Source organism: Pseudoliparis swirei, chromosome 5 (assembly GCF_029220125.1).
Source record: "Pseudoliparis swirei isolate HS2019 ecotype Mariana Trench chromosome 5, NWPU_hadal_v1, whole genome shotgun sequence".
NCBI classification, from domain to species: Eukaryota; Metazoa; Chordata; class Actinopteri; order Perciformes; family Liparidae; genus Pseudoliparis; species Pseudoliparis swirei.
In genome coordinates, this window is record NC_079392.1 from 11,454,138 (window position 1) to 11,468,567 (window position 14,430).

The following is a 14,430-nucleotide window of genomic DNA, read 5'->3' on the forward strand; positions in this document are numbered from 1 at the left end:
TCTCCTACTGGACGGTTGACCTGGCCAGTACTCACACAGTCTCAGAAGGCAACTTCAGAGACTAAATAATTGTAATTAGAAAGCAACAGAATGGAACAGAATAACAATTTGACTTGTTTGACAACCTGGCAAACAAGTATGAATTATCATTTATCCCAAGTTATTGATTGTTAATTCGTTTTCTGAGTTCACAAATGAACTTTGTGCAGTTTTACTGCCGGACATTTTAAGATTTATATTCTGCAGTTTGAATTTCGATTATCTACCTTTTGTTAACTTCCTTATTTTGGTTAATTTGGAGTGCAACAACTACGTGTCGATTTAAGCTGCTTATTTGAATGTCTTCTTTTAATCATCAGAGATTCATCTTTATTCCAACTTTTGTTCCTAGGAGCATTGCTCCACCTTACTGACTTCATTATGTGTTGGGGTGTAGTTTAAGATGTTTATTTATCTATTTATTTGTATTTGTTTTTTTACCACCAGGCCCCTTCCCTGGAGGATTTCAGCCACTTACCCCCCGAGCAGAGGAGGAAGAGGCTGCAGCAGAGGATCGACGAACTCAGCAAAGAGCTCCAGAAAGAGATGGATCAGAGGTTTGGCCCGGCCCTTTATTCCACACTCATCCACACCTCAGAACCAGAATACAATCAATTCAGGGAAAACGAAGCCAGCGTGTATGTGCGTATCCTCGTCAGTCCATCCCATCAACCCCCAGTGCGTGTTTGTTCTGTGTCTTTCAGAGATGCCCTAAACAAGATGAAGGACGTGTACGAGAAGAATCCACAGATGGGAGATCCCAGCAGCCTGCAGCCCAAGATATCAGAGACCATATGTAACATGGAGAAGCTGCGGTCGGAGAGACACAAAAACGAGGTATGATAGGAAGACGGTGCCGATGTAAATAGAGCCAAAATTACCCGACTCTAAAACCCAAGACAGAAGTGGAGGGTAAGAGGAGAAAGTGGGTGAACGACGTAAAGAGAAGTGTGGAAGATGGGTCGATCACAATGGACTTCTCGGTTGGCAGACTTGGTTATCTGAGGTGGAGGGAAAGCAGAGCAGCAGAGGAGACAGAAGACACAGCGCTGACAACCACCATCACACTCCTCAAGGCAGAGAGAGGTAAACCAAACATGTCAACATTAGGGATTCATGGGTGGCATGCTGAGTTTTCCTTTCGAATTTATGTATTTTTAATCTCACGTACCCCCTGGAGTGCCTTCACGTACCCCATTTGAGAAGTGCTGAGCTAATCAGTTCAGTAGGTAATATAGACCATGAAGTTATGATTATGAGAGTCTACAAACTATTGTGACGGTACTTCTATGAAAACACACGATCACACTCGCTGGATTTAGAGTATGCTTCGTCTTCTTCTTCTCTATTTGAGTGTTTGTTTATGGCACCATTAAGTAAATATTCCAAATAATAATTACTTTTGGAGACCTTTGGAACTTATCATAAGGGAAATTGAAGGTAGAGTTAAATTGGTATTCTTCCATTTAAGTAGTTAAAATGCATTTCTTCTGTAATTTAGAAAGTATCTTCATCAGGTCGGCTAAACATATAAAAAGTATACAATTCCACAAATACGTAGAATGAAGCTTCCAATAAATAATGTGTTCATAATATTCAATTCAATAATCTATGAATGAATTTGTACTTTGGTCTGAATTGTCTAGAATCTGATTACATCAGTGTTTGTAAAAAAAAATGTTGGGCATTTAAAAAAAATATATATTTTCAAATCTCAGACCCATTGAAATGAAACATTGCTCTCGATTCTGTTGTCGTTGTTGAATTTGGTTCATTCCACATTGAATGGAGGTGAAACATATCCACGACATACGAAGGTTGCCATCTTCCTTTTTTCATCCAGTGGTGCAGCTTACTCTGGATTTATTTCAGAAAGTTGACCGCTCGACAAAATGTTCCCGCTAACATACATGTTTGCTCGTGGGAATACGGTGAAGGGATCGGTCTTAGCCACGCAAACGCCAAGCTCTGCCCGTTTCCCATCAGTCCCGAGGGCAGTTACACCGATGACACCAGTCAGGAGCATCACACGCCTCAACTGCGCACCAGTCCTCCGAAGCCCGGGCAGCCGAACCCCGAGCTGCACGAGTTCGACGACGAGTTCGACGACGACGACCCGCTGCCCGTCCTCGGGCACTGCAAAGCGCTCTACTCCTTCGACGGTGAGGACCGGCGGCATTCGGTGTCAAGTTATCTGTGGAATGTGAGAAATGAATGGAGGGGAGCCCACTGCTCCCACATAAAGCCAACCGTCAACATACCAGCTGAACTCCCAGTCGTTGAAGTGGTCCAAAGCGGTCCTGGCTGTGTGTTTAATGACTCTGTGGTTTTGTTGACACTCAGGTCAGAACGAGGGCACGCTGGTGATGGCGGAGGACGAGGTAATGCTCGCTCGGTGGCTTTAACTCACCGCTCATCCGGAAAGCCGTCACGGTCGTGTCAAATGAATGAACATGTGACATTGTATTTCCCACTCCAGGTGTTGTACATCATCGAGGAGGATAAAGGCGACGGCTGGACACGGGCGAGGAAGCAGAGCGGCGAGGAGGGCTACGTGCCCACTTCCTACGTCGAAATCACCATGGAGAGAAACAGCAAAGGTGCCGTCACCTACATCTGAAGCTACCACTGTGGTCTGTCCTCTCATCCCGCCTGTCGTCCTCACCATCCTCCCTGCTTTCTCTTCCTCAAAATAACACGACAAAAGGAGAAAACAATCGGCATCTCAACACCTGCATGGACGTTCATCTGTTTTTCTAATTTCCATCCCATCTCTCTGTCCTCCCGTGTACCCCTCTAACCCTGTAATCATGCGTCCTCCTCTCATATCTGTGGCTCTGATGTTCCCGAGGTGAGTGTCGAAGGTCACAGAGACTTATATGATGGCGTTTGAGTGATTTGTATGTTGAACATTAGGCATTTTATGTGTGTGTGTGTGTGTGTGTTTTTAAAGATGTCACTACTGCTGTTTTGAGCCTCTTGCTACACCACTTGTCATCGATCAAAGTGTTAACGTTTTATGTAATATACGAGAAACAATTTATTTTTGATTAATTTTTATGTTTAAAAAAAAAAAAACTGGAGACATTTAAAACAGACTTTAAGCTCTTTAGATGTGTGTGTCGGCATAGCTTGAAGATGTTCTGATTGTATCTGTTTTTGTTTTGGTGCGTGTGTGTGTGCGTGTGTGTGTTTTTCTGTGTTACCTGTGCCATCACGCTTCCGGTGATTTAGTCCTTAAGATGACGTGTCCTTTCAGAGCAGAGCTGGAGGTTTTAAAGGATGACGCTGCTGTTATTCTTCATTTTTAATGATTGCCAAAAGAAATCCCACTTAAAGTCCAGAACCAGCAATGTGTTACGTTTCCTACCACGAGCCCATTGGCTCCCACTGCAGACGCAGATCTTTAGAATTGGTTCACAAATAAATAGTTAAATAGAAAAAATTAAATAAAAAATGACTCACTTCAACAGAAAACTTCTCTCACGACTACTGAACTCTTTACTGTCAATTGCAATGTCAAAATATGGAAATACAACATTTTAAATGGATTTGATTTCTGCGATCATATTTAAACTCCACGTTCACTCGGATGAATTATTAATTCAGATGAGTGTTTCCTCTCTGTGGAGAACATCAGCAGTACAATCGCTACAAATGAAGTTCACCAGCGGTGCAGACCGGAGAGGAAATAAATTACAAGACGATTAATCGACAAAGACGTATAAATCACTTTACAACAAATCAGCTTGTTTTCTGTTTGTGCGTTGAGTCCAGTGTTGTCACAGACGATGTCCTTTGTGTAGACATCAGGTGTGACGTGTTTCATCAGGCTAAAGGATTTTAGATGCCTGAGGAGGAGGAGAAGTGCTCCGTTTTCCTTCTCATCCCCTGAGAATCCCTCACGGCTAAACAGATAAAACTCGTTCAGGGATAAATTCATTGTTGGTTGTTTTATTTTCATGGTAAACTGAGAATATATTTCAGACATTCAAAAACCTCCAGTTAAGAGATTAAAGAAAGGACGTGTGCAGTGTGAACACGGTTTCACTTCAGTTATAACAATAATTGCTATAATTGTGTCTGACAAATCATGTATTTTATTTGATCTTCCACTCATAAAGCACCTGTTCTTGGTCTTTGTCTGAGTCCCTGATTAAAACCTGCTCTGACCGCTTTGCCTTGGTGCTCCTCGTGATGGTGTAACCGCAAGTGTCTCACGCCAACATCTCGACATAGTCCCGCTCAAAGAGTTTTTACTGCAGCCGACACCTTGTCGTACAAACAAGGGGGCGGAGTCCTGGGAAGTGCTGCTGCCATGTATCGGTACCCAGTATCACGTAATCAGAATCCTGATTTTGTGATACTGGGAACATCAGTTATTGCGCAACAACTGGTCAAATGTGTTTAAACGGAAGGCTGCCAAGTATACAATGGATTAGATTAATTGTGCGTGCGTGTGTGTGTGTGTGTGTGTGTGAGAGAGAGATATACCTGCAGCACCTTGTGCGTCTTGTTGTAACTCACTCTCCCCTCTATGTGACCGCAGGTTCCTGAGGGCTGCAGGGTGGCCGGGCGATTTGATTGGCTGGTGGAGGGCTCACGCTGAGTGCTGATAATTGGTGGTGGGGGGCGACCCAAGGAAGAGAGAGGTAGTGAGGGAGAGACAGATAAAGTGGAGGCAGGTCTGCATGTCTGCATGCTCGCATATTCATAAATCGGCAAAGCATGTTAATGGAGGAAGAAGGGAGGGTCATAAGTAGAAGAGTAGACGGATGACATCAAAGCCAAAGAAAGGGTGATAATACGATTTTTTAATCTCTTCAAGCTGCAAAAGCTCGCAAAGTAAAGCTAGAACATCAGTACGCTCGTGTATCTGCTGCGACCTCACGAATGGGGGCGTGGCTGATATGACTTTACGGTTTGAGCTGGCAGAGAGCGGTGCAACAGCAGCTGTCCTCTGTGGATTTCTCATTTTTAATAAGAACAGGAGCATCTTCCCACCTCCATCGTCTGCTTTGGGCTTTGTTGGGATAGCGTTCCCTTTTTTGTAAATTAAATTATCCTCTTCCATAGAAACTGTCCACGCTTTGGAGGAAAAGCTTCTTTTGTTAGCATGCTCGGCATTTTTCACTCAAATCGAGTTGCTCCGCAAACCATAAATTAACATTTTGACCAAAAGAACATGTCTTCACAGAAGATGACGTTGCAGCTGAGCAACCCATGAGACGTGACTGAAAACTTTGGAAACACCAAAGGGAATCATTCTTGTCATGAGCTATTTATCGAGTCAAACGGCTATTTCCAACATCAAGAATGGCCCCTCCAATTCAAGATAAAACATTTAAATATTCTCTGAATCAGACTGCCAACATGTTTTGGTCCAGCTCTGAATGAGATGAAATAGATGTTGACTTGAGCTTGTGGCTGTCAAAGTTTGTCACCTTTTTTTCTTTTTTCTTAGGGTCAGTCGCGCTTACATTATTAGCTGTCACTAACGACGTCGTGGTCATCATCATCATCATCACCATCATCACCTGAGCTCTGTTGGTGATGTCTGCCTGCCTGAGCCACTCTGCTCCTCATGCCTGCCTTCACTCTCATACACTCGCATGTCCATAACGTGTCCCAAACTTGATCGGGGCAGCGTATATGTGCCTTTTAACTGCAACTTGTGTGTGTGTGTGTGTGCATTGGCTGGGCTGTGTGTTGAACGCCGTGTCATCCTCATATTTGAATGGAAGCATGGGTATGATTTTATGTTTGTGTGTTTCATGTTACTCAGAGTTACTCATCGGACAGACAGGACAACCAGGTGAACACAGGACCGCTCTACCCCTTTCTTTCTTTTCCCACGTTTCCTCTGTTCTTCCTGGGTTTGTAACGCCACCAGTTGACCAGCAGGTGGGAGCCTTCCCTCACCAAACCACAGCGGAGCCGGACTGGGCCGCTTTGACACCGGACATAAGGAGGAGCTCCGGTGTCTATGGAGTCCGACTGCCTTAAAACACACCTGTTGTTTTACTGTGGAGGGATTACTCCACACATATCTCTGGATGTCTTCCATTTCTGCCTGACTACATCACCCATCAGCCACCTGGGCTCAGCCTTTCCTCCATGGAGACTCAAGTGCATCTCCATACAATTTAATAAATATTTTTTTTTTTTCAAAGAACATTTTTTATCAGTTGTTTTTTGTAAATGTGACGACACACGCAGGCATGTATGAACAACATGTGTGCTTGTTTATGGAGAGCCCAACGGGCTCTGGGCCTGTTGGGCTCTCCATACCTGTTAACATGTAAACGTGTCTACGATGTTTGTTTTACCGTTGAATGATTTGTACATATTAACATCCGTCATGTCATGCTGAATGTGTTCCCACGGTGATTGTTAGTAGGTATGTTTTATTGGCTCTCTTCCCAAGAGACAACAAGGTTTAAATTGAACTGATGCACTTTGCCCTGAAGTCCTACAGCATTTGAATCTGATTAAAATGAACGTGTTAAAGAGTGGATAGGTGAATGAGGGTCTGTGTTGGCTGCGGAGAGAGGTGAACTTTATGAATGACCACTGTGTAGCGGCGAGGAGCGGAAACGTCTCCAGTTATTTCTCTTCCTGATGGTTTTTATACTCTTTTTGTAACTAGGCGAGCAATGGCTGACTTCTGTTCCGCATGATTTTCTCGACTCTTTAAATTAATGTGTCTCTCTGTTTGAACCATTCACTGTATATTGTTTTTTAAGAGACTACCAAAACTACACATCTGAAGAATACTTTGAGTTCCTTTTGATGCTATTTAAGAGAAGAATGCCACCAGTGGTCCGCTGCTTGTCGATGTAAACAGCAGGGGGCGCCGCCTCGCGCGTAGTTGTAGTCTGCGTTTCTTCCACGAAAGCTGTGAAATGTACAGAATGATGCTGTCGCTGTTGTTACTTGAACTCTGGTCACGCTTCTTCTCCACATTTTACTCTCCGATCTGTGATCGTCTCGCATCAGACAAATAGTTGAACATTGAGAGAGATTTGCCTTCCACAAGTTTTCTACAAACGGTAAACAAAGGGTAATGCAGGCTAGCCTTCAGATTCACAGTACATCTGGGAGAGGAGGGGTCACTCTTCATGCAACTCTGCAAAAAATAAGTGAAAAGGCGAATGAAATTGAGTCGTGTCTGCAGTCTGTCAGTTTTTGATATTTATAACCAGTTATCCGATCCATCGGTGATTTCCGTCTCCTGTACACATCTGATTTCCTGGTTGGCTGCAGCAAATCAAATTGAAACTACATATGATATAAGATTGGTGCAGTTAAGTGTTGCACATTAGATTTATTTTGTTCGAGTGGTAATACAATCGCACTGTTCATGTCAGTGTCTCTTTTTAAAGCAATTACGGCTGCAACAAATTTGCTTTCATTATTTTTAATTGTTTAGTCTATGAAGTGTAAAATAAAATGGTCAATAATGCCTATCAGAAGTTTAAATGGACGTCTTCCAGTGTTGGTTTTCTTCAAAGAAAAGTCCCAAATTTAAACGTGTTCCATTCATATTGATATAAAACAGAGAAAGGCAGCTTATTTGAGATGTTATGTTTTTATGCGAAATGACTAACAGAAGATGGATGAAACAAATCGCACCACTTTCAGCACTAAAAGCAGAACATTGCTTGTGATTCTAAATGTGCACTCAGACATGCAGCATGTATCCTAGTGGCCATGACGATCCTCTGATGTGAGGTAAAGGTCGTGACCTCTGTCCTGCTGAGTAGTGTTGCTGTGAAGATGCTTGCAGGGCATTTTTTTTACTGACTCAAACAGACTCCAAATGTTTCCTTCTGATCCCACAGTTCCTTCTTATGCTCGTGAGACATGTTTGGAGTGTACTGTCCCTTTAATCAAAGAATACATAACGTCGGGTACGCAGCAGCTTGGAAATGAGCAAAATACACCAAAAGTTCGATTCACGGTTCTTTTTTAAATCTATTAATATACATATACAAACTGCGAGTATAATAGCTACTGTGCTGTATTTCTGAATATTAAGCAAAAACACAATAATAAAGCAGCTTTGAGATGTTGCATATGATGACGTTCTTGTCCTCTCGTTACGGTTCTTTACAAAAACCTGATAAGCTACTGTGAGCGGGGTGCCGTTGACCACCCAGAAAACAAAAACAGAAGACGACGTCTTCGGCGACATTCCTCTAGTTTTTAAACTCCTATCTTTGTGTTTGTCCTGCGGAAAAACAGCGATGACCGTAGAACTCGGCATCAACATCCGGTCAGTGAATGAAAGCAGCAGCAGGTACGAGGTGATTCCGCAGGATATTGACATCCATGTAAATGTGTTTTACCATGTTGTATGTGTTGTAAAAACTAATGGCAGTACTTCTCTTTCCGTATTGTGCACATATTTTTACTTTAAATGTTATCAGACACTATGTGAGTTTTTTTTCTTCTTCTTCCAAGATATTGTCTAATAAAAATAAATGGAATTGAAACGGTGATTTGTTTTGTGTGGCGTTCTATCGGTGCAGGAAGCGGAAGTGAACTCCTCATGGAACCTGTTGGGGACTTTTTAGTTTAACACTATGTGAAATAATGAATCTAGTATGTTGCTTTAATTATAAATAAACACAGTGCCTTCAAATGTGTCGTTAACATTTTTAACTAAGATGTAAATTAATTTAAAGCCATTTGACCTCGGCAGATCGTACATCATATTTATTAATTCTCAGCACAGTAGTTCATCATAATAAAAACATAAAAATCATCAACTTCTATTTCTTCAGTCAGTCATCTACAGAAAATATGTACAGTAATATTATTAACATGCTAATATTACAAATATTTACAACTTTAGTCTCGTACACGTTAACACACTTCATTTCTTTCAGGTGCAGGAACAACAATATTATCCTCGAGTGACATTTACACATGGACAGGAAGTTTGAATTGCTGCTACAAATCAGATGTTCTGCTCCTACTATATGCAAATACTGTAAAAATGATCATTAAAAAAAGGTTTGCTGGAGTTTGTCTTTTTCATCTGGTGATTTGGGGGAAAAGCACCTTGTGGAAACCTTGATATTAAATAATATATGTGTCACTATATATATATTAACTATTTTTAGATTTTTTTTTTTTTAGTGATTTTGTATAAAAGGTCAAAGATAATTGCAGCCAGCAATCTCATTTTAACTTTTAAATACACTTTCTATCCAGACAATATGCACAGACCTTGACTTTAAAGGTAAATGTCCTTCCTCCTTTCATACAAATATTGTCTGGGTTTGTATTATAACTCTGAATTACCAGGAATAAATACGTAGTTCATTAACGACTGAAAGGGTACATTCTTACATTTGATAGTTTTTCTCTTTTGGTCTACACGTGGAACTACAGGTTCTCCGTTAACTGGAATGTCAGAGTAAAAATAAAAAGTGCCTGTGAAGAAAAAAGCAACATTTCTAAACCAACGTGTCCCTTTAAGCCCCTCGTCTGCTCTGTTCTCACACACATCAGTCATTCCCTTTAAAAAGGTCCTTGTTCAAGTTTACCCGTGACCAAATGGTACTTTTCACCATTTATTCTACAGGTTTAGTAACCTGTAGATGCTGCGTCTCCTGGTCTCAGCAATAGATTAAAGGAGCACGACGTAATAATGATCTCAACCTTGTTTCATAAACATTCTGTATCTTTTAGATTATGCTCGTATGTGAGAGTGTTTCCACACGTGAACAGCTGTGAGTTGGTAATGTGCATTCTAAATGAACTTGTATTTCTTTAACGTAGAGTTTTACTGGACACTTGTCTTATTAGATGGTTAAAAAGTCTGCAGCCAAAGTGGCATTGGAAATAAGAAGATTGTGAACAGCGGAATACTGTGTGTGTGTGTGTGTGGTTTGATTTCCAAGCAGGTCGTTCTGTCTAAACTTTCCACCTCATCACAGTTTCTTCCTCTTTCCTTCGCCACACAAAGTTTCCGATCCACCTGTTCTAAAGACGTCCAATGGGAGCTGTCGCTCAGGTGAATTCAGATTACGGTCTGTGTTTTGGGCGGGGGCTCCAGTTTCCGTGACAACGCTGTGAGGATGAGGTTGAATTTGTTGTAGCGATCTGATTGGTTGACTGAAGCTCCTCGGCTTCCCCACAACAGCCGCAGCTGAAAGTCTGTTTTAAACACCTCCAGCAGCTCTTCATCGCACGAGAACCCTGAGGACAGAGAGAACACAACTATTATGTTGTATTGACATCTTCTGTTTATCAAATTACAATATATGTAATGTCTTTGTGTATAACGCTGTGCATTTTACGTAATTATTTTTTTAACCTTGTAAGATCCTCTGCGTGTTGGCCGTGTAGCTTTGTGCGTCGTCTGCGACGGCGCGCGCGGCCTCCAGGTGGCGCAGCATGATGTCACAGCTCTGGTCGCTGGTCTCCCAGAGCTCCGCCCCCTCAGGTGTGATTGACGGACGCTCCATTAAAGTGAGGAGGGGCAGCAGGAGGGGGACGCAGACCACCGGCGGTGAGGAAGCTGCAGGAGAAGGAAGAGGGGGGACGTCTGAAGTCAGAGCGTAGCTATGCTTGAGCGATTGCTTCCACACGGCTCGCAACATGGCGACGGTTCATTGGCTCTTTGGGACTGAAATAAATTCATAAACTGCTGTCGATCCTAAAGTGTTACCACTAGACACTGATAGTGTTTGTGTTCAGTACCTGTGCCCTCATACAGATTCTTGAAGAAAGGTTTGAGAGTTTTCTCGTAGCTGATGGCGGTCTGTGTGTAGTTCCTTCGTAGAGTCGTCCATGTTTCCTCTAAGCGGCTGATCTGCAGAGAACAACAACACTTCAACTGTCTCAAACTACCATGAAACCATCTGTTTTGTACATATCAGTTGTTTTAATGCGTTCATGCAAACAGAACGACACATGCTTGCGAATAAAGTGTACATTTGATATCAAGTTTGTTGTGTGTGTGTGTGTGTGTGTTACCTGTGGCAGGTCCAGAGCTTTCATCAGGGCCGTGAAAGCGAACAGGTCACCCACCGCATCCTTTAGCTCCAACAACACCAGAATGATGCGATTTAAGGTGGACGCCCGCTCGTCGACGCTGCCCGTGCATCCCAGAATATCCACGGCAACGCCTATCGCCATGGTGTGGTGCCTTGGAGACGGAGGAGACGAGGACTATCAACACCAGCGGACGGAAATGCATTTTCTGATTTGGTTTCAATCGGTTTCTAATTGGATCTTTCAGTGGCTAAAGGCTTAAAGCGATGAGAATATAAATCACTATTGGCGTCATCTCAAATCTCAGTGCTGGTGCAGTTGGTGTTTCAGCTTCAGTAAAACCACTTTCTGTCTTTAATCCCCTTAAAATACAACCAATCTAGAGACCCCAAGAGAGGAAAGTACCCAGTGTCTCACTAGAAAACATACAAAGTAACAAAAATGGCAGGAAACAAATTATATATATAAAATATCTATATTTCTAATTTATCATTTGTTTCCGGAGGTATATGCATAAATATAATCATTCTTGTGCCTTCTCATCTGACTCTCAGCAAGACAGTGAACAACTCCCAGACATTTCAAACAATTTTTTTAAGGGGACTTAAACTTCCTGAAAATGTGTTACTTTATTCTGTATTTGTGACACAATGTGATTTGTGTGTGTGTGTGTGTGTGTGTACCTTTCCATCAGGTCCAGCCTCAGCTGTCGACCGTGCGGAAGCGTCACCAGCTCCAGACCAGAAGACACGCCCATCTGACCTTTAACCTCTGGAGTCACTCCGACTATCCTCGCAACCTGGAGGAAGAAAACAAGGGTTTAAAAGAGGCCATCGATTCCATGGAGTTGTTTTATTTTCCTCTCTTATTCATTCTCTGTGTTGTGTGTGTTGATAAGGTTTATGTGTGTGATATTGCATTGCATGTTATAGTCTGCGCATTAGAGAAGACTATATCCTTCAACTGGAAAAGGTTCTTACTGTTAAAAAAAAAAAAGATCAAGTGATCCTCCAATATGTTTACGGATTTAGAAACTGTATCACAGGAGATGTTCAGTGGTCATGTAGACTTCAAAGTAAGCTTCAATTCCTGGATTGATTAAAATAAATAAACATAGCAATTCGATAATTACCCTGAATTAAATAGTTAAACTGTGTGTGTGTGTGTGTGTGTGTGTGTGTGGGTGTGTGTAGGTGTGTGAATGTGTGTGTGTGTGTGTGTGTGTGTGTGTCGGTGTGTGTGTGCGTACCAGGCAGTCGGCCATCAGCAGGTGTCGGGCGATGCTGTGGTGATCGTGGCCGAGCAGCAGCTCCTTCGCTCTCTTCAGAACCACCATCTCCAGCGGTTTGTTCTCCGGCGGCAGAAGTCGAGATCCAAACTCCGCCGGCTGGAACGTCGACTCCGTCTCCTCGACCGGCCGCTGGAAAATGCTCCTCTTGTCTTCATCCTCCTCCTCCTCCTCTTCCTCCTCTTCCCTCCATGCGTCCTCCTCCTCTTCCCCGCTGGTGTTTTCTAAGGCAGCGATGGCGTGATGGTAGGAGCTTCTATCCAGTCCTTTCCTCCCTCCCGCCTCCTCCCCCTCCTCCTCTCTCCCTCCCTCCCCCTCTCTCCTCAGTCTCTCCACGTAGCTGCAGAGTGGAGGCAGAATTTCGAGGTCTGTGATGGGGTGAAGAGGATTCGATTCCTGCCACGCCAGCGGGCTGCAAGACCTCAGGTCTGCAGGGCTCCACCCGGTGTTTGCGTCTGAATCTGAACCCGGAACAAGTTCAGCAGGTGAAAGTATAGAAGTGGAGGACCCGGGGCGGAGCTGGTGGAGGAGCTTCAGCGGTTTCACAGGAGGAACAGGAGGGCCTGGGATTGCTGTGGAGTAGCAAACACAGGGTGAACACATTCCTTCTGGACTTTAAGGGGGAGACAGCACATCAATAGACAGTAGATCTTTTATCGAGCATACTTGCAAACTTGTCACCTTTCGGCGAAATTCGCCGTTTTCAAATCAAAATAGGTCATCCACATGAATCGTGGAGATCCGAAGATAATTTGTTTGGAGAGTTTAGATTGGAGTGTCAGCCCGCTACATCTACTGCTTTCACGCTGCACGGTGTAGCGATACTAACAAAGTACCCGTACGTTAAAAACGATATGATTTTGCATATTTTTAGCACCGATACTTCATTAAGAGAGCGATCAGAGCTCACGCGCTGCTCCGCTCCGTTACATGCTGTCTGCACGCACTGCGCTGCGCAGCTCTCACAGCGAGTGGTGTTAAGTTGTGGAGCTTTTGAGACCGACTTCGGCTTTAACATTTTTTAAACTTTTTTATTACTACTGTAGATAAATATACCAGTATCGTATTTATGGTATTGTATTGAATTCTGGTATCGGGTATCATGATATATATGGCAGGTATCGTATAAAAGATAAAATTTTGGGATCATGACAACCAGGTAGAGGAAGGAAGAGACTCATGGAACAGAATCATGGAACAGAATCATGGAACAGAATCATGGAACAGAATCATGGAACAGAATCATGGAACAGGCTCACGGAACTTTAACCATATTATATATAATGACAATGTAAAGTTGTTATTACTATTATAAGGGCCCGATCACTGAATTATTCAGAGGACCTTTTTTCTTAAAGTGTTCCTTCTTATTATTTAGATTTGAGGTCAGAACAATCAAAAGACCGTAGTTATAAAAGCTTTGAGGTGTCATCAAACAACGTGGATGTGGTGTGGCGACAAAAATAAAGAAGTCACCTGCAATTAATTAAAACACCGTAATTAATGAGCAGCAGTTATTGTCTCAGAGTTCTAACATATTCATATTTCCTGAAACTATTTTGAATAACAGTTTGCGTGGATGCATTTTATGAATAAAAAGTCACCTTCACTCCTCCACGGCGAGCCAGGAGTGTCCACGCATGTGAAGTCGAGGGCAGGCGCATTCAAATGTTGTGATGTGGAGGAGGAGTCTGTGAGGCTGGAGGAGCAGGAGGGGGGAACCAGTGGCTGAAGGCCCGTGGAGCGAGTCAGTCGAGCCAGCCGCACCTTGCTGGGCTTGGGAGGCGGTTTGGGACACAGCTGGCTGTCCGAGCCCCGGATGGGCTGGCCTGGAAACACGTGAACAAAATGTTTTATCAGACACACTCCATCCTTTATTGTTGGATCCAAATGGAATCAAGACATATCACAAGTCCCCTTTGCGTCTGTATGAAAGACACATCGTATCTTGTTTCTGTGGCAGTCTGTCCTTTTTTTACACTTTACTTTATATTTTTTTGGGATTCACATGCAGCAGCCAAAAAGGAGAGGGCCTAAACCTCCAGGTTTGTGTTTTTGACTTAACGAGCGATAAGAGGTGAACTGTATTGCTA

General features: G+C 43.0%; 2 protein-coding genes across 5 annotated transcripts in view; one reads left to right on the top strand and one right to left on the bottom strand.

Annotated features, from left to right (window-relative positions):
* fnbp1l (formin binding protein 1-like) overlaps nt 1-8,541 on the top strand; it is a 39,647-nt gene extending 31,106 nt beyond the window's left edge. For 3 of the 4 annotated variants that reach the window (XM_056414020.1, XM_056414022.1, XM_056414023.1), the window contains 6 exons: nt 487-596; nt 744-876; nt 1,031-1,125; nt 2,026-2,201; nt 2,383-2,420; nt 2,519-4,217. In XM_056414020.1, the coding sequence (XP_056269995.1) occupies nt 487-596; nt 744-876; nt 1,031-1,125; nt 2,026-2,201; nt 2,383-2,420; nt 2,519-2,659 (693 nt within the window). In that variant the 3' untranslated portion in view covers nt 2,660-4,217. Of the gene's footprint in view, nt 1-486; nt 597-743; nt 877-1,030; nt 1,126-2,025; nt 2,202-2,382; nt 2,421-2,518; nt 4,218-4,588 lie in introns of those variants that run through there. The other variant, XM_056414021.1, reaches the window with a different exon arrangement.
* A 204-nt stretch (nt 8,542-8,745) lies between these two features.
* The window catches only part of bcar3 (BCAR3 adaptor protein, NSP family member), a 41,097-nt gene continuing 35,412 nt past the window's right edge, over nt 8,746-14,430 (bottom strand). The window contains exons 11-17 of the mRNA XM_056414018.1: nt 13,942-14,166; nt 12,299-12,909; nt 11,733-11,848; nt 11,032-11,203; nt 10,756-10,867; nt 10,370-10,573; nt 8,746-10,251 (exon numbers count right to left, since the gene is read on the bottom strand). Coding sequence (XP_056269993.1) covers nt 10,073-10,251; nt 10,370-10,573; nt 10,756-10,867; nt 11,032-11,203; nt 11,733-11,848; nt 12,299-12,909; nt 13,942-14,166 — 1,619 coding nt within the window. The 3' untranslated portion in view covers nt 8,746-10,072. The remainder of the gene's footprint in view (nt 10,252-10,369; nt 10,574-10,755; nt 10,868-11,031; nt 11,204-11,732; nt 11,849-12,298; nt 12,910-13,941; nt 14,167-14,430) is intronic.